Here is a 19322-nt window from a genome sequence, read left to right on the forward strand (position 1 = left end):
TCGATAAAGCATGCATATATTTGACCTTTATCTTGGTTAACATGTTTTTCAATTAGAGTATGTAATGTATAGATGTGATCAGATGTACGTTAATTTGGTAAAATCCGATTTGACTTCTGCTCAGTACATTGTGTGTGATGATGAAGTCTAATAGTCGGCGTTTATTATGCTACAGAATAACTTTCCCAGGTTGCTGCTCACACAGATGCCTCTGTAGTTGTTAGGATCAAATTTATCTCCGTTTTAAAGACTGGTGTTATCAAGCCTTGACTCCAGACGTCAGGAAGTAACCTACACTCAGAACCACATTGAATAGTTTTAGAATGGCCAACTGGAATTTACTGCTTGTGTGTTTTATCATTTCATTTAATATCCCATCAGGTCCAGATGCTTTTTGTGTTGGAGGTTTTTAATTTTTTCTTTAAGTTCTTTATCAATTATTGGGAAATCTAATGGGTTTTGGTTATCTTTGATTGTTAATTCTAGTTTTTCCAGTTGGTTGATTGTTTGAATTTGCTTACAGTTTGTGTCTGTTTGTACTTTATTAAACAATGTTTGGAAATGACTTTCCCATATTTCTCCATTTTGGATTGCTAATTCTTCATGATCAGTTTTTTTAGATTGTTCCAATTTTCCCAGAATTGGTTTGTGTTCACTGACTTCTCGATTATTGTCAGTTGTTTTGGGTGTATTGTGTTTTTTTGGTTCTGAGTGTATGTTTGTATTGTTTTAGTGTTTCACTGTAGAGAAGGTGGAGTTCTACATCATTTGGATCTTTGTGTTTCTGATTTGACAACGTTCTCAGTTTTTGCGAATAGTTTGGCAGTCCTTATCAAACCAATTTTGTCATTTTGGGTATTTGATTTTTCCATTATTTGTTTTCAATTTGGATTGTTTTGCTGATTTTTCAAATATGTAATTTATATCTCTGACAGCGAGATTGACCCCTTCATTAGTGTGAGTATAGGTGTTATTTAGAAAGTTATCTATCAGCGCTTGTGTTTTTTGGCTGCTAAGTGCTTTCTGATATTCTTCAGCGCTGTTTTCAGCCCATCTGTATGGTTTTCTGATGTTGTACAGCTTACTGGGCTTTTGAAACTCTCTCTCCACCTGTAGCTGGTGTGTGGTGAGCGTATCGTCCAGGTGGATGCTGCACACCGGTGGTGTTTGAGGAGAGACCCCCCATGATGGTGAAGCGCTCTGGGTGTACAGCTATACACAATACAGCACTATATACATGCTTCATTCATTCATTCATTCTGAAGCCCATTTCTGCCAATTTATGCTTTAATAAGTCATAATTACGACTTTAAAAGTAAGTGATGAAAAGTCAAAATTATCACTAAATTATTAATGATTAAAGTAGAATTTTTATTTTATAATATTGATTTAGCATGTCAATTTAGTTTTATCTCATTATAACTTTTTATCATAATTCTAACGTGGTGGAAACGGGTTTAAGTACTATCATGATATGAAGTCGTTTTGCTAGGTATATATGATTCATGATTCATAATTTTAAAGTGCATCTTTTGCTGCAGTCTTTTAAATGTAATTTTATTTATTTTGCTGCACAATGCGTTTTTTGTGATTTTTTTTTTTTTTTTACAGCATTTAAAACACGTTTTAAGATTATTAAAATACTATTTTAGTATTTACTTCAAAACGTTTTTTCCGCAGTCAGGCATTCATGATAAACGCCCTCTGTTGGAGAATTCTGATCATCTCAATAAACAATGTTTTAGTTTCATTTTTGATTTTAGTTTTTAACATTTTTATTAACAACTTGTGCATTATTATTCACAAAAGTTAGTTTTTATCCTCTGCTCATTCATGGTCACACATCCACTTGTTTTCTACAAATAACTTTAGATCTTTGTGTATTGATTTATCGATTGAACTGCTCTGTGACCCTCCAAACATCTGCTGCTGAGAGAGGTCATAGGTCGAGCGGTGTTTTCTTGTTAATGACTCGCGCCGGTGTTGCGGTGAAGTGTGTGTTGGAGTCGTTTCTTCAGTGTTGTTGTGTTTTTGTGTTGGCGATGTAAGCGCGTCATCCGGGTATTTCCGTACACGTGCGCGCGCACGCTGGGTCGAGGCGGGGGCGCGCGGAAGAGAACGTCGTTCTGTGTGTCGTTCATTCTTCACTGCAGCGCGGAAACGCGTCAAAACGCGACGGAGAGCGACCCGAGCCGCAGCGACGCGCGACATGGACGGTAAGTCGAGCGTTGTAACGCCGCGCTATTCCTCTGAACGGCGGGAACGGTTTGTTTGTGTGTCCGCGCGGGAGGGGAAAGTCCCGCCGCCGAAGTTTTGCTCTCGGTTTCGGCGGAGAACCGGGCGTTCCGTTCTCCGTTCTACGCTCTCCGCTCTCCGCTGATCGCGACGCTGTCCGCCGAGGGACAGGAATCAGACGCGCCAACGATCGCGACGCGTCAACACGACTTTAGTTCTGACGCGTTATGGCCTACAGGTGTGTGTGTGTGTGTGTGTGTGTGTGAGTGAGAGAGAGAGAGAGAGAGAGAGAGAATGTGTGTGTGTGTGAGAGAGAGAGAGAGAGAGAGAATGTGTGTGTGTGTGTGTGTGTGTGTGTGTGTGTGTGTGAGAGAGAGAGAGAGAGAGAGAATGTGTGTGTGTGTGTGTGTGTGTGTGTGTGTGAGAGAGAGAGAGAGAATGTGAGTGTGTGTGTGTGTGTGTGTGTGTGTGTGAGAGAGAGAGAATGTGTGAGTGTGTGTGTGTGTGTGTGTGTGAGGGACAGATTTGTGAAAAGTCACAGATGAAGTAAAACAGGAATAATCCTGGATTATTTGTTGAGCTTGTTTCATGAAACAGCCTCTGGTTAGTTCTGCTGGTTAGTAGTGTGATGGGTAGGTTAAGGGGCGGGTGGGTAGGTTAGTTGTTTAGATGGGTAAACATCACCTCCTCAAAAACATCATCACCTCACAAGTAATAGTGAAACTAAACCAACTAGCAAAGAATGAATTGGATATTATAAATACATAAACACACGTCATTCGCTTGTCTTCAGTAAACCGTTGTCTATGGCAGGGGTTTTCAGTCTTTTTTACCGACCCCCGATTATAAGAGACCCCATCCTAAAATATAAAAGGGCAACTACATTTTGACGTATAAAGACTCGATTTATAATCATTTAAATCGGTATACCAATTTAAAATATGATTTGGAAAATATTTACCTTCTGTTAAAGCGGTCATCGGATGCGAAATCCATTTTTATGTTTGAGCTGAAATGTGTGTTAGCAGTGTGCACACATCCACCCTACACTGACACAAATACACACTGTGCTTTTGTTTAATCCCTATAAATAATATCCCCTTTCTCAAATCAAGCCGTCCTCAGATACGGTGTGATGTCACACAGACCCAGGCCCCGCCCACGGTTGTTGATTGACACCGGTGTTTGAGCTTAGCCCCGCCCTGAGTGAGCTGTTTCAGCGCCGGAGCAGATGTAGACACGATTGACTCCTGAGAGATCGAGGTGTTGTGTTGTTGGATGTAATAACGAACATAGCAGTCGTCATTTACTCCGTCATCTGAGCCGCTGATTGGTTCTGAAGGGAATGCGCCCTCCATCTACATAAATGCGTCTATGTTCGCGCGAATCATTCGTGATCCAGCTTCAGAAGAAGTGAGTGTAAGGTTCTTTTATGAATCTTTGCAAATCACCTTTCCTAATAATGTGCTAATTAGCAAGTTCTGCACTAAAGTAAGCAGTCTCATGACAACAGCTCGTCACCGCACGGAAGAGAGGGGCGGGGTCAGCAGAGCTCATTAGCATTTAAAGAAACATGCCACAAAACGGGTCGCTGTGAGCAGAGCTGATTTTGACGGTGAAAAGTGTGTTTTTTACACTTCCATTGAGAAATTTTAGCCAAAGTATGTTATAGACTTTTCATTAAGACCCTAAAGAATCATATCAACTTGTGGAAAACGGTTACCTTTAAGTTACATTATTTTTTTTCTACTCACTATAGTACTGTCCTGTTAACTGTATCACAAATCTTCATCTTAATCTAATTACATTTTTACTTTTTTGTTTGTCTATTTTATTTTTTTATTTTTTTATTTACTATTTTAATGTATTTATTTATTTAAATCACTTTTTAAGATTTAGATATAAATTTTTATTTTCAGTTATGTGTACTTTTTATTTAGTATTCTAATGTCCTTATTTATATTGAATTGTATTGTTTATTTTAATGAAATTTTGTGTTATGTAATTGCATCCTATTTATTTACATTTTCATTTTATTATTTATTTTAAAATAATTGTGTATTATTTATTTATTTGTCTGCCATTTATTTATTTTCAACTTTTTACTTATTTAAATATTTGTATCTTATATTTTGTAAACAAGTTTTATAATATGTAATTATATAATATTTATTTATTTTAATCTGTATATTTAAATCATTATTATTGTTTATTTGTATTTATTTAAATATTTTTGTATGTTATATACTACTTATTATACTTTATTACTATACTATATTTTATTTTTATACTTTGACTTATTCGTGTTCTTTTATTTGTTTATTTTAATCTATTTATTGATTTAATCTTACCTATTTTTACACTTTTTAAACTGTTTTTCTCTAAACTTTTTATGGACCCGCAGCACTCTCTTGTGGGTCCCTGGTCCCCAGTTTGAAAACCCCTGGTTTATGATATTTGCTCATTAACATACATACATTAAATAAGAATGAAAGTTTTGATGTATTTGTGCCAGATGTGATTATTATTACGTCTGTGACGAGGGCCCTGGTGACCCCTGAACTGCCCCACAAAGACATCACATAAGAACTACAGCAACAATGCAGTGCTGACTGAGAGATGAAGAAATAAAGCTCCTCAGAAGATGTGAGATGAAGATCATTCCTCCGCTGAGGAACAGTGAAAGTAAAGCTCCTCAGAAGATCCTGATGATCAGGTTTGAGACGCACTGATGTTTCTAGAAAGTGATTAAAGCTGAGCTGCTTCAGTCCAGCAAGAGTTCATCTGGAGATATGACTGCAGTTATTCTGACGCTTACTTGATCAAAACCAGTCGAGAAGCAGCTGCTGAAGCTGGACGCTTGTACAGTTACACTAAAAGAGCTTTGACTGGATAATAAACTCTGAACTATCAACCAGAGACAGAAGACACGAGGAGATCGAGTGTGAATGTTGATCCTTTAGAGGCCTTTATGTATGAAATATGATCTTTCCGAGTGTCCGGAAGCACAGCAGCTCTATCTCCTCACTATCATGCTTTCTTCCGTGCAGCAGCACAGATGATGAAGCTCAGCGCTTTAACTCGGTCTGAGCTCAGACGGTAGATGATGTCGTCGGGTCAGCTGTCATCATGCTCGCTTCTCCAGTGTTGTGTGAAGACGTGGCGCTACTGAAGCGAAGCGCGTTTGTCGTTGATGTTAAAAGCGTTGCAGAATGTTTACACGCGGCGTCTGAGATGTTAAATGCGCTTCATCCAGCAGACGGGTTAGTCATAACAAGGTTTAAGTAGGTCAAAGTGTGTTTGCCGTGTCCCGCCCTTTCTGGGTTTTCCTCTTGGTCCGTTCGTCTCACGCTCAGGATTGCCTTTTGTTTAGCGACTGATTCATGAATATTCATAAATCTTATGAAAACACACTAAGAAACAAAAACTGTAGGAACATGGGAAAGGTAGCGCTCGTTTCCTGACGGGATGTTTTCTGTTGAGTCATTTTCTGTAATGCAGGAAAATCACCTGGGACTATTATTTAGATTGCAATGAAGAACATGTCAGGTTGCTCGCCCAATCAATTACTCATTGATTATAGATTTAGAACTATAGATTATAGGTTTTAGTTATGAGTAAATCTTCATTGTAGCTTCATAAACCCCCCGTGTTCGGGATGAAATGTGGCATGATTCACTCATCTACAAAAGTCCAGTCCATCGAAATGTGTCTCTGCATCAGTGTCTCAGCAATGGATGCTCTGCAGTGAATGGGTGCCGTCAGAATGAGAGTCTGATAAAAACATCACAATAATCCACAGCACTCCAGTCCATCAGTTAACATCTGGAGAAGACAAAAGCTGAAACACATCCAGCATTAAGACGTTTGAAACTGAAATCATAAATCCATAATAACGCTTCCTCCAGTGAAGAAGTGTTCTGGTGACTCTCGTTCTGACGGCACCCATTCACTGCAGAGCATCCATTGCTGAGACACTGATGCAGAGACACACTTCTACAAACCTGATGAAGAAACACACTCATCCTGATCTCATTTTTAGCTAATTTTCATTTTTGGCTAAGCTATTCTTTTCATTTCAAATCCATAATGAATCATGTATGAAGAACTAATGATTGAGCGCCATTATGAAATTATATTTTTATTGTTAAAACCTGATTTTCTGAATGAAATATGTGAATTATTAGCAGATCTAGTGGTGTCGTGTAAACCAAGCTTAACATGGGGTCAGAAGTAGCTTTGTCTGGTTTAGGCGTGTCATTGTATGGCGTCTCTGGAGAGCGTGCTATAAACTGCTTTGTGTCACTGATCTCTCGTCACTTGTTCTTTCAGGACTGTTTCACCAGTGGGGACCGTCCCCGGTGTCCCAAGGTAGGAGATGTTTACTGTGTTTCTGTCACGTCATTACGCTGGGACTGTGTTTGGGATTGACTGTAGTTACTCTCTCAAACAAAGGCATTTACCTTGAGATCTGCTACTGAACACTCAAGTTATGTTTTACGATAATAATAGACCAAGCTGTGCACGGCTCGCTGCACTTTCAGAGACCCCAGAGACACGATTATTCATCAAGGCTGCGTTAAACTGATCAAAAGTGAGAGTAAAGACATTTATAATGGTCCAAAGGATTTCTGTTTCAAATAAATGCTGTTCTTTTGAACTTTCTATTCATCTGTGAATCTTGAAAAATAAAATGCATCACGGTTTCCACAGAAATATTGTGCAGCACAACTGTGTTCAACATTGATAATAATCAGAAATGTTTCTCGAGCAGCAAATCAGTATATTATTATGATTTCTGAAGATCATGTGACACTGAAGACTGCAGTAATGATGCTGAAAATACAGCTGTGCATCACAGAAATACATTACTGTTTAACACATTCACATAGAAAACAGCTGTTTTACACTGTAATAATATTTCACTGTTTTACTGTGTTTTTGATCAAATGAATGCAGCCTTGATGAGCAGAAGAGACTTAAAAAAAAGATTTAAAACCGTACCAACCCCAAACGCTTGAACACTAGCGCATGAGCTGTAGATTATTCTAGATGATATTCTGTAGATAGTTTGAGATGAATTCCCAAACGCGCTTGTAACCGTGTGTGTGTGTGTGTGTGTGTCTAAAGGCCATCCGTACGTGGAGATAATCGAGCAGCCGAAAGCACGAGGGATGCGTTTCCGCTATAAATGCGAGGGTCGATCCGCCGGCAGCATCCCAGGAGAGAAGAGCAACGACACCACAAAAACACATCCCGCCATCAAGGTGAGGCGCTGAGATCTGCATTCCTGATGTTATTCCTCTCCGTTTCACACGCTGTACCTGACACATGACACCGCGGGGGTCACATGACTCTGTGCGGCTCTTTTCATAGGTTCACAACTACAGCGGGCCGCTGAGAGTGCGGATCTCTCTGGTGACCAAGAACCAGCCCTACAAGCCACACCCACACGAGCTGGTGGGCAAAGACTGCAAACACGGATATTACGAGGCAGATTTACAGGAGCGGCGGATACACAGGTGTGTGTGTGTGTGTGTGTGTGTGTGTGTGTGTGTTATGAGCTGAGGCTTTTCCAGCAACCACTGGCGGTTGAAAAACACAAATCAAATACTACAGTAAAACTACAGATTCTCTAATATAACATGATTCCAGTAAATAATAGAAATAAGTTTTCTATTTGAGTAAATGTACAGATTCTCTAATAAAATATTACTCCAGTATTAAAAGTCAAAAAGTACTGAGTGATTATTTGATTATTATTTGTTCTAGTCAGACTAGTCATCAGTCTAAAAATAAAACTAATAAAAACATTTTTATTAATACAAATAAAGCTGAAATAGAGTAAAATATAAATATTAGATGAACAACTAAACAAACTAAAAACAAAACAAAAAATTTTAAATTTTAAATTAGAAAATTAAAAGTTAGAAAAATCAGTTGCCCTGGCAACTGAAATGGGTTACTAGATGGAAATAAATGAAACTAAAACTGAAATATAAATTAACTAAATAGTACCTAAATAGGAATATTTAAAAAAAGAGAGATTAAAATAAATAAACTTGCATTAAAATTTACACAATGAACAGAAAATACACTAAGAAAGAATAGTGCAGACAGTTAATATGTATTGATATGCAAATAAGCAAACTTTTTATTTTATTACCAAAACTTCTTGTACACTGTCAAAACATTAAACTTCAGTATATGTAAGTGATAATCAACGGCTAGCTGTGCATTAAACGATCTGAACGCAGGACGTGGAGCTGAAGAACCACCCGACGCGCAGCGGAGTGCATTCAGAGCGTTTAATCCCGTTTATGTCATGGTCATTTACCAGCATTCACATATTAAAGATGTTAATAATATTTGTGCTGCAATATTTGACCGGAACGATAAAAATGACGGTTATTTTCGTCTGTATTAATATTCAACTGTAACTGTATGTTACTATGGTTACCGATGTTTATAGGAAGCGCATTAATATAGAACGTGATTAAACTGACCTGGAACTACCTGCGGTTCAACACCTGCCAGCCAATCAGAATCCAGTATTCAGACAGACCATGGCATAATTAAACACATAACATAAGTGTGCAGACAATTAGAAAAACCAAAAAATACAAGAAACAAAATTTGTGTAAACGTGGCTAGAAACACATTGTACAGATAGCAAAATGCATTGACATTTAAAGGGGAATGTTATGAAAACATACAGCAGTGTGGATATTAATTTGTGTGATTTTTACCTAAAATCACCATTTCACTGGTTTACTTCACACACACCTGACAGTTATAATCTAAATATGAGTTTCATTTACAATAATAAATCCTAGCATCCAGCATTAGTAACTTTGTTTTATGTGCCTTTCAAGCTGATATCCCAGTTCATAGCTCATTTTGAGCGGATCATTGAGTCAGTGAGCCGTTGACTCTTCTGAATCACAAATGAATCGTTCGGAGTGACTTGTGAAGCGATTCAACAGGTTGACTGTGAAGAATCGAGCAGGTGGTGATTTCTTCAGTTCAAATAATGAAGAACAAGATGTTTTTATGAAATGTAGTGGAGTAGAAATGATGATTTTATGCTTTGTTTGGAATGCAAGTAAAGTTTCCCAAAATAAAGAAGTACAGTAACAGTAAAAACACCCTTGTTTCTGTCCACCTCTGCCAGCAACTGATTTTAATTCATTCAAACTCTGTTGAAACGCATGGAAATGAGCAGACTGGAGGAGTCTGGCTCCGTCTCTCGTATGTGTGCGTGTTATTTTTGGTCAGTGCTAAATTTAGCGCTGGCCCTCGGAAACATCTCATCACAGCGCTGCTTCCGGTGCGAGCTCACAGATGTGTGTTGGTGGGAGCTCCATCTCGCGGCTCAAAGCCGTGCGTTTCCAGACCTCAGCGCTGCCTCTGCTTTCATCCGTCTGCGACTCATTTCTCTCTTTCAGTTTCCAGAATCTGGGTATTCAGTGCGTGAAGAAGAAGGATGTGGGAGACGCCGTTTCCTGTCGCCTGCAGACACAGAACAACCCCTTCAATAGTAAGACACGCACACCGCCGGACTGTGTGTGGAAGCCGTGATTCACTTTATATTTCAGGATTCACCGATGAACAAAGTTCACAAGAACAGCAGTTATATGAAATAGAAATCTACTGTAACGTTAGAAATGTCAATTGAATGTGTCCCTGATGAATAAAAGTAGTAATTTCGTACTGACCACAAACTATTAGATGATAGTGAATCACGGTTTCCACAAAAATATTGTGCAGCACAACGGTTTTCAACATTGATAATAATCAGAAATGTTTATATTAGAATGATTTCTGAAGATCATGTGACACTGAAGACTGCAGTAATGATGCTGAAAATACAGATTTGATCACAGAAATAAATTACAGTTTAACACATATTCACATAGAAACAGCGGTTTTAAATTATAATAATATTTCACTATTTTTACTGTACTTTTGATCCATTTAATGCAGCTTTGTGAGACTTCTTTCAGAAACATAAAAAAATCCTAATTATTCCAAACTTTTGACTGTTTTATATATATATATATATTAGGGCTGTCAATCGATTAAAATATTTAATTGCGATTAATCACATGATTGTCGTGAGTTAACTCACGATTAATCTTAACTTAATCACACATTTTTATTTGTTCTAAATGTACCTTAAATTAGTATTTTTATTAAAGTTTTTAATACTCTAATCAACATGGGCATGGACAAATATGGATGCTTTATGCCACTGTATGTTTATTATTATTGAAACCATAGTCAACACAGAGCATGAAGACTAGACATGTTTCAAAGCTCATAGATGTTTTTCAAATAACTTGTTCATGTCTATTAGACACGTGAAAAAAATAAATAAATAGCAGGTTCCCGTTACTTCTCTCTCTTTGCACTGAGCAGTTTACTGACACAAACCTGCTTACATTATTCACAGGACAGGGCAGCTTCTTCTGAACATGCAATATTATTTATTAAATTTGTTTGCCTCTCTGTGCCCACATACTGTATTTTGATGCAGCTAAATTCTTAATAAACGTCTCAGTTTTCATTGATATTTTTTCTGTTTCTGTTGTCAGACAACAGAATGAATATGAAATAGTGACTGAAACGCGACCCATTAAGACATAACCATCTCCATTTCTCCAGCTACGGGCGAGGCCACGGGTCAAACAGAGAATGTGCGCTGCGTTAATCGTGCGTTAATAAAATAGTGCAGTTAAAATGAATTTGCGTTAACGCGTTAACTTTGACAGCCCTAATATATATATATATATATATATAAAACTGAACTGGATCAGTGTGATGTAAGCTGATGAAGTGATGGAGTGTGTGTGTGTGTGTGTGTGTGTGTGTCTGCAGTCCCCGAGCCCAAGATCTGGGAGGAGGAGTACGATCTGAACGCGGTGCGGCTGTGCTTCCAGGTGTCCATCACGCTGCCCAGCGGAGATCTGTACCCCCTGGAGCCTGTCGTCTCTCAGCCCATCTACGATAACCGTGAGTCCTGCGCCGGTCACGCGTCTGACCGCTAGCACGCGGAGCCTGACCCTCTGACCTCTCTCTCCTCAGGAGCGCCCAACACAGCCGAGCTCAAGATCTGCCGCGTCAACAGGAACTCCGGCAGCTGCCGCGGAGGAGACGAGATCTTCCTGCTGTGCGATAAAGTGCAGAAAGGTGCGCGGCGCGCTTTAACATCACTGACACACTGTCATAGCTGCATGAGTATCTTTCATCTTTATAGTTGTTGAAATGTAAAGAAAGTAGTCATTTTTATTAGTTTCCTAAAGATTTGTCTGTATAGTCAAATCAATTTTAGTAGAAAACGTATTCAATTATTATATTGTTTTTTTGTTGTTTATTTTGAATATAAAACTCTTAAATTCTTTTAAAATTAAACTATAAAAAGTAAGAAATGATATGTCAACTAGTTGAAATAAAATGATAATGCCTTGGCAAATAGCTGAAATGAAGTAATTTTTATTAAAATCATTTTTATATTTTGCATTTTGATTTTAATTGTAAAATTTTTAGTAATTCCATTGTTTTTTGTTGTTTGTTTTAACATAAAATTATTATAATTAATTGTTTTAATTAATTTAAACTTAAAATTAAACTATAAGAAATATAATGGTGAGCTAGTTTCAACTAGATATGAGCTAGCTGAAATAAAATACTGTTTTTTTTCTCACTTAACCTTTATCTAATTTCAATGAACAACATTTTTTAATGAATTATTTGTTTAATTTTAGTTTTCCGGTAAAGCATCTAAACTACTTATTTAAAATGAGGTTGATTTACTTGAGAACCCAAATCATGTAAAGAGAATATTTTATAGTCTATATCTTGAATTAAGTTTATTTCTCTTGAGTTTAGTTTTGTTAATCTGTTCTTCTTCAAAAAAAAAAAGTGGCATAAGAAAAATAAAATAATTTTTATTATTAAAAAATACTTCTGAAGTAAAGTGATTTTGTTTTAAAGGTTTTTAGGAACTGTTCAAGATTATTACCGATAACGCAGCATATAGAAACACGACTGATCTAATGATTGTCAGTCAAGTACTCGGTGTTATTGATTTATTTAATATCTCTGTATAGCTCTTTATATCAGTTTGAGTTATTTTACCGCTTCAAGTTAAACTAAAAGAAAGCGTATTGATGCCTTGGCATCCAGCTGAACAAAGTTCTTCCAGGTTTTGTGTCCGTGCATGTTGATTAGTTGGGAGTGATGTGTTGTTGACTGTTTCAGAGGACATCGAGGTGCGGTTCTTCCAGGACTCGTGGGAGAGCAAGGGCTCCTTCTCTCAGGCCGATGTTCACCGGCAGGTGGCTATCGTGTTCCGCACGCCGCCCTACCGCGACGCTAACCTGACGGAGCCGGTGCGTGTGAAGATGCAGCTGCGCAGGCCGTCCGACCGCGAGGTCAGCGAGCCCATGGACTTCCAGTACCTGCCGGCCGACCCGGGTGAGAGCCGGCCCCAGACACACCTCCGCGTCTGCTTGTGGAGAAATACCACAGGCTCTGTATACTGTACAGCACCACACTCGTTCACTTCAGTGTACATGTGGAAAACCAAACAGCTGCTGGTCCACATTGACTTTAATAGCAGCAGAGCATACTGTGGACCAGCAGCTGTTTGGTTTTCCACGTTCCTCAAAATAGCAGTTATGTTCAGCACAAGAAAGATTTTTATCTTCGCCCACTTTAGCCTAAATATCCACCATTTTTATATATTTTTGTTACTTTGAAAGGAAATTCGCTGTACTGCTCACACAACTTGCAAAATAGTCAAACTAACATGACACAGAATCGTGAATGGTGATATTTCTAAAAGAATGGTGATGTGATATTGTTTGCTGTGTGTTGAATGAGCAGATGAGCACAGGCTGATGGAGAAACGCAAGAGAACCGAAGGGATGCTGCAGAACCTCAAACTGAGCAGCATCATCACAGGTGTGTGTGTGTGTCAGCATCACTGCCATACAGTGTTAGTTTAGCTTGCTACTGAGCACACAGAGCTCTGGGTAATGATCGGTGTGTGTTTTATCTGCAGGATCCTCTATGCCTGCAGACCGACGGCCGTTTAGTACCGCTAAACGAACACTAGGCATGTCTAAACCCACAGCGGCCTGCAGCCTCCCGCCAGGTAACCAGATCTAAACTGATTCATGTGCATGATTAGGACTTAAAGAAATAGTTGTATTTTCAGCATCATTACTGCAGTCTTCAGTGTCACATGATCTTCAGAAATCATAATAATATGCTGATTTGCTGCTCAACAAACATTTCTGATTATTATCAATGTTGAACACAGTTGTGCTGCACAATATTTTTGTGGAAACCGTGACGCATTTTATTTTTCAGGATTCACAGATGAATAGAAAGAACAGCATTTATCTGAAATAGAAATCTACTGTAACATTATGAATGCATCTTTACTCTCACTTTAGATCAGTTTAATGTGTTCAGACCTCTGAGTGATGGTGTATACATCACGTCTGTTTCTTCCATATATCTGTGTCCCTGCAGCACAGAAGCAGTCATAAGCAGCACAGCTATATTTGTAGCAATAGCCAACAATTATCAGTTTTTCTTTTATGCCAAAAATCATTAGGCTATTAAGTAAAGATCATGTTCCATGAAGATATTTTGTGAGCGTCCTACCGTAAATGTATCAAAACTTCAATTTCTGATTAGTAATATGCATTGCTAAGAACGTCATTTGAACAACTTTAAAGGTGATTTTCTCAATATTTAGATTTTTTTGCACCCTCAGATTCCAGATTTACTAATAGTTGCATCTCAGACAAATATTGTCCAAACCATACATCAATGGAGAGCGGAGTGTTTCAGCTGGTTTAGTGCTGCAGGTATAGTGTGTAAAGCGCGTCTCTGTCTGTGTTGCAGTGGCGTCTGCGTCTGCAGGTGTGTCGGTGAAGCCGCAGACCTCCTCGTTCTTCGCTCCTGCCCCGGGTCAGCTCTTCACTCCGGTCACTCAGAGTCCGCTCAAGCTGGATCCGCCGGCCTCGAGCTCCACCAGCAACACCTGGAAGTTCCTGCAGAGCCTGACGATGGACTCGCAGCCCAAACCCGCGGTCTTCCCGACCCAGAGCATGCCGCAGGACTTCCCCACCGTCAACCTGTTGGACCTGCAGGACTTCCCCGTGAGCAGCTTCATCACAGCGGAGCAGATGGGCGCTCCGAGCGCCGCCGAGCCCGGCCCCGGCCCCGGCCCCAGCACCGCTCCCCAGGACGCCTTCAGCGACGAGCTGCCCGAGTTCCCCAGCTTCTCCGAGGTGCACGGCTCCGACGTGGACAACATCAACATCGAGGATTTCCAGGCGCTGCTGGGTCAGAGCGGCCTGCCGGGTGAAGCCAGGTCTGCGGAGGACCCCACGGGGCCCGGCTCCACCTGGATGTCCTTCCCTCCCAGCATCGCCAGCCTCATCCAGAGCGAGAGCATGATGGAGAGCGGGGCCCCCGCGGCCCCGGCCGTCCTGGACGATCTGGAGGTGCTCAACTCCATCGACGACGACCGCTTCATGTCCATCTTCACCAGCTCGAACCAGGTGGGCTTTCTGTCCGGACACCCCACCTAGAGCTCGGGAGCCCTGGAGCCCCCCCGCGGCCCGAGGGCCCTTATATTCCTGATGACTTCTGTAACGGTCTTGTGTACAGTGTTTTCTCCTCGCGTATCTTACCCTGAAGCAGGTTCACCAGCTAAACCAGACAGTGCCTTACTGACCGGCTCAGCCAATCACTGCGCAGCATCCACAGCCTCGCCGACCAATGACTGCTGAGAACACGGAGCGCTAGCTCAGTTATGACCACTGCAGAATGCACTTCTTAAACTAAGAAGAGTTTAACACTTTTAAAGGAGTATCACACCATTTTTTTTTTAAACGGTAAACCTGTGTTTTGCAGCCAGGAATTAACGTTTTCACTTGATAATTTAATTAATCTGTTAAAGTGTAATCAGCTGAAGGGATAAAACATTAATTATTCTTTTAAGGTTTTATGCCGTTATTTGCTTGCTACCGATAATACATTTGTATTAAATCATAAATCCAGAAAAATTAAGACAATTTTCTGAAAAACATAAAGATTTCATAGGGCACTATTGTGTAAAAATGTTAATACATTATTAAACTGTTCAAATGTTATTATAAAAATGTAAGTAAGACTTATTATAAAAGAAAAGTAAACTTGGGATTGAGAAGAATAAGTAAAAACCGATTTCAAAATAAAACTTGTATTAAACTTGAAGGAATTAGACATGCTTTTTAAGCACTACTTTATTATAACTCAAATGTAATTTAAACAATAAAATGGAATCCAGGAAAACTGAAAGTAAATAAAACTGATTTCACACGGCCCTAAATGTCATTTTTGTTCAACTTTAATAAATAGTTTATGAAATTGTGTATGATTTCAATCAATCAGACAAGCTTTGTGGTAGCTAAAGTGTAGCTGCAGGATTGTTTATCTGGTGCGGGTCCAGTCAGATGCTGAACTAAAGGCATCTCTGGAGGTTTGGTGAGGCTTCGTTCATTCTCCCGTCTGCTGGTTTATTCTGGAGAACACGTTATGCATGAGTACATCTGACCATAGCAGCCCTAGCACTGACCGCTGCGCATTCACACGCTCGCAGAAGGGAAACTCAAAGGACTTGTACATATTGCTGAAGAGCAGCTGTGTGAGAAAGAGCTGTAACGCAGGAGTCCTTCACGATGCTGTGTTTGCGGCTTGCATGAGAAGAGACCGAGACGACCGTTTCTCTGTTTTGTGGCCTTACTGCAGTTAAACCTCTTGTTTTGACTGCATCTGAGCATTGTACAAATTAAATATGCTTTTGTACTATCATTTGAGCTGTAATAAATGCATTTACATCTCACAATTCTGCCTTTTTTCTTGTCACTCTGAGTTTAGCAGCGTTCATCACCATAGTAACACTGCACAGATCTCAAACCCAAACCTGACCAATCAGCTTCAGCCATAAAGCCACTCCCCCAGTTTCTCTGACGCTACACAGTAAAACACTTCAAGATAAAATCATCTGATTTTTAGAGATGATTATTTCTTATAATTATTTTATATTGTTTATATAATTATTATACCCGTAATCCATTACACAAGCCAGCTTAGTTTTGTAGTAATTATTAAGATATGAGCTTAGATTTTTAAAGTGTTTTTATACCTATAAATATTATTTTTACAACCTTTACTTGCACTCATCTGTGTCCCTGCAGCACAGAAGCAGTCATAAGCAGCACAGCTATACTTGGAGCAATAGCCAACAATACATTGTATGCGTCACAATTATACATTTGTCTTTTATGCCAAAAATCATGCTCCATGAAGATATTTAGTAACTTTCCTACCGTAAATATATAAAAACTTCATTTGATTAGTAATATGCATTGCTAAGAACTTCATTTGAACAACTTTAAAGGAGATTTTCTCAATATTTAGATTTTTTTGCACCCTCAGATTCCAGATTTACAAATAGTTGCATCTCAGACAAATATTGTCCAACAAACCATACATCAATGGAAAGCTTATTTATTCAGCTTTTATATGATGCATAAATCTCAATTTTTAAAAAAAATATAGACACTTGGCTGTTTTTGTGGTCCAGGGTCACAAATGGTAAGGTGTTTTCCTCTGTCATGATCGTGTTGTGTAAATGTGTTTAAATCCTTCATATCGTTCAATCTTTTAATCTTCGCACCAGAAGCGAATCACAGTTTCGAGGCTTGTGATTGGCTGCTCATTACTGATGTCATTACCTCGGGATCAAGCCTGAGTCGACAGAAATCGGACTGGTTTGGTCAACTCAGAACTGATCCTGTAACCCTGAGTTTGTTCAGACACCGTCATGGAACAGGTTTTCTCCTGTAATTTAGTTTAAATCTCTCATTATTCTGAGTTTTCATCTCGGCGAGCGCTGCAGATCTCTGGCTTTGTGTTGTTATGTTCATCTCACAGAGAAACACCGTTTGAAACGCTCCGGATTTATTTGGCAAAACGAACCAATGAACAAAACCAGCCTTGTCGAATATAAAAAAGACCCTTTAAAAGGAAAAACTCAAAAATCTCAAAGCCCTTCAACATTTCGTCTCGTCTTCACACGCAGTCGTCGCCACACACCAGCGCCCTCTCCTCCGAGAGCTTCACGTCACCTCCTGGTTGGTGACCTTGTTGACGACGTGCGAGCGGCGCGGGACGCTCTCCAGGTCGAACACGCTCTCGTAGATGGTGGGGCAGATCTTCCAGCGGTTGTTGCGGTAGATGCCGAGGTACGTGTAGACGTTGGGTTTGTAGTTCAGCACGCACTTGACGCCGGCGGCGCGGATGGCGGCGTCCAGGCGCATCACCTGCTCCTCGTCGGTGAAGTTCTGGTTGTAGACGCAGATGACGTGCCTGGCGTCGGAGCACGGGTCTCGAGTACTCACTTTGGCCGAGTTGATCCTGCCGTCCAGCACGGCTCTGGCGATGCTCTCCCAGGCGTGGTCCACCTTGAAGCCCGTGTCCAGGTGCATCAGCCACTTGCCGTTCAGCACGCTGTGATTGAGCGCCAGCTCTCTGATGGGGTGGAAGCTGACGCTGCGCCCGCTCTCCAGCAGCGTCTCCCAGCTGTCCTGCAGCCCCTCCACGTCTCCGGTGTCGTTCCAGTGCTGCGGCCCGCACACCGAGATCCAGCCCACCGGGCCCCCGGGCCCCTGCCGGCTGACCTGCGAGGGCCGGTTGGACTCCAGCCAGCCGCTGAACTCGGTGCGGGGCGTCTTGCGGGCGTCGAAGACGATCCAGGGGTCCATGTCGGCGGCCATGGCCTCGGCGGCGTAGTCCTCGGCCGAGAGATGCTCGTCCTCCGTCATAGCGGCTCAAAGCTGTGCGTCTCTCTGTTAACTCTGCCACAACATACACAGAAATCTGGTAAATGCAGCGGTAAAGGACTTCTTTCCCCTCACGACTCTAGCTTAACGTTCACTTTTTTTCTCATCATTTTGAGTCAACACCTCACAAATATATATTTTTTTCTTGCAATTGCATGTTTATTATTAGGAGCTCGGCAAAACCTACATCTTACAGTTCTGACTAGTGCCGTCAAACAATTAATCAGCCAAAATAAAAGTTTTTGTTTACATATATATATATATATGTGTGTGTGCTGTGTATATTTATTATGAATATATAAATATAAACACATACAGCATATATTTAGAAAATATTTACATGTATATATTTATATTCATATAAATTATATCATAAATATATTTAATATATAAATATAAAATATATTTCTTGAAAAATATACAGTATGTGTGTATTTATATTTATACAGTACACACACACACATTATATAAACGAAGACTTTTATTTTGGATGTGATTAATCGTTTGACGGCACTAATTCTAACTTTCTTCTCATCATTTTGACTTTACATCTCACAATTTATTTATTTTTCATCTGCAATTGCAAATTTATATCTCACAGCTTTTACTTTAGATTCTCTCAGCTGAGTTTATATCTCACAATGCTGATTGTTTTTCTTTTTTGCAGTTGCAAATTTATATCTAACAACTGTGATTTTTCCCCTTTGAATTCTGACTTAACATCTTGCAATTCTGTTTGCGTCGCATAATTAAAGTAATTAAAGAGTTTTTCTCGCCGTTCTGCTGAAGAACAGACTTTTCTCCTCAGAACCGCGACGCTGCCGGAAGCAGCTCTCTCTCTCTCTCTCACACACAGGTTTGCTGTGTCTCTCTATCAGTGTTTATATCACCAGCTCTTCACTGATGCGCTGCCTCCCGCTAAACCACACAGTTCATCACAAACCCAAGTACCGTCATTTTAATATGTTCACTGACGTATTAAACGTATCAAAAGTGCAAAATTCTCACTCTGTTGTGTGTTTTTCTTTGCAAAACTCTGCTGCGTCACTGCGGCTCTCACCCGCTTTCCGCCTCAACACTTCCGGTTTCCGCTTCTTCTTCTTCTACTGCTTCTCGGTTGTCGTTTTCTATTGGTTAATTTCCCCCACCTCCCGTTATGGAGTGTGAAGCGCTGGT

General features: G+C 40.0%; 2 protein-coding genes across 3 annotated transcripts; one reads left to right on the plus strand and one right to left on the minus strand.

Annotated features, from left to right (window-relative positions):
* The first annotated feature begins 2015 nt into the window (after nucleotides 1–2015).
* rela (v-rel avian reticuloendotheliosis viral oncogene homolog A) lies at nucleotides 2016–16147 on the plus strand. Its single transcript, XM_058781176.1, has 11 exons — nucleotides 2016–2216; nucleotides 6568–6606; nucleotides 7366–7502; nucleotides 7612–7757; nucleotides 9684–9775; nucleotides 11116–11250; nucleotides 11323–11427; nucleotides 12499–12714; nucleotides 13126–13203; nucleotides 13304–13396; nucleotides 14158–16147. The coding sequence occupies exons 1-11, from the start codon at nucleotides 2210–2212 to the stop codon at nucleotides 14847–14849; spliced, it is 1740 nt and encodes a 579-aa protein (XP_058637159.1). The 5' UTR covers nucleotides 2016–2209; the 3' UTR covers nucleotides 14850–16147.
* Nucleotides 16148–16796: 649 nt separating this feature from the next.
* On the minus strand, nucleotides 16797–19304 carry c07h11orf68 (chromosome 07 C11orf68 homolog). 2 transcript variants are annotated; one of them, XM_058781177.1, is made up of 2 exons: nucleotides 19155–19304; nucleotides 16797–18161 (listed from the first exon to the last, which is right to left on the minus strand). In XM_058781177.1, exon 2 carries the CDS (start codon nucleotides 18126–18128, stop codon nucleotides 17424–17426), a length of 705 nt encoding a protein of 234 aa, XP_058637160.1. In that variant the 5' UTR covers nucleotides 18129–18161; nucleotides 19155–19304; the 3' UTR covers nucleotides 16797–17423. The 2 variants fall into 2 exon arrangements, with proteins under 2 accessions (XP_058637160.1, XP_058637161.1); XM_058781178.1 differs by having other exon boundaries at nucleotides 19207–19290.
* Nucleotides 19305–19322: the final 18 nt, after the last annotated feature.

Source organism: Onychostoma macrolepis, chromosome 07 (genome assembly GCF_012432095.1).
Source record: "Onychostoma macrolepis isolate SWU-2019 chromosome 07, ASM1243209v1, whole genome shotgun sequence".
Taxonomy (NCBI): Eukaryota; Metazoa; Chordata; class Actinopteri; order Cypriniformes; family Cyprinidae; genus Onychostoma; species Onychostoma macrolepis.

Coding starts and splice junctions, on each gene's coding strand:
- rela (XM_058781176.1), top strand. Junction 6,607..7,365: donor ACCGTCCCCGGTGTCCCAAG/GTAGGAGATGTT, acceptor GTGTGTCTAAAG/GCCATCCGTACGTGGAGATA. Junction 7,758..9,683: donor CAGGAGCGGCGGATACACAG/GTGTGTGTGTGT, acceptor TCTCTCTTTCAG/TTTCCAGAATCTGGGTATTC.
- c07h11orf68 (XM_058781177.1), bottom strand. CDS start 18,128: ATGACGGAGGACGAGCATCTCTCGGCCGAGGACTACGCCGCCGAGGCC.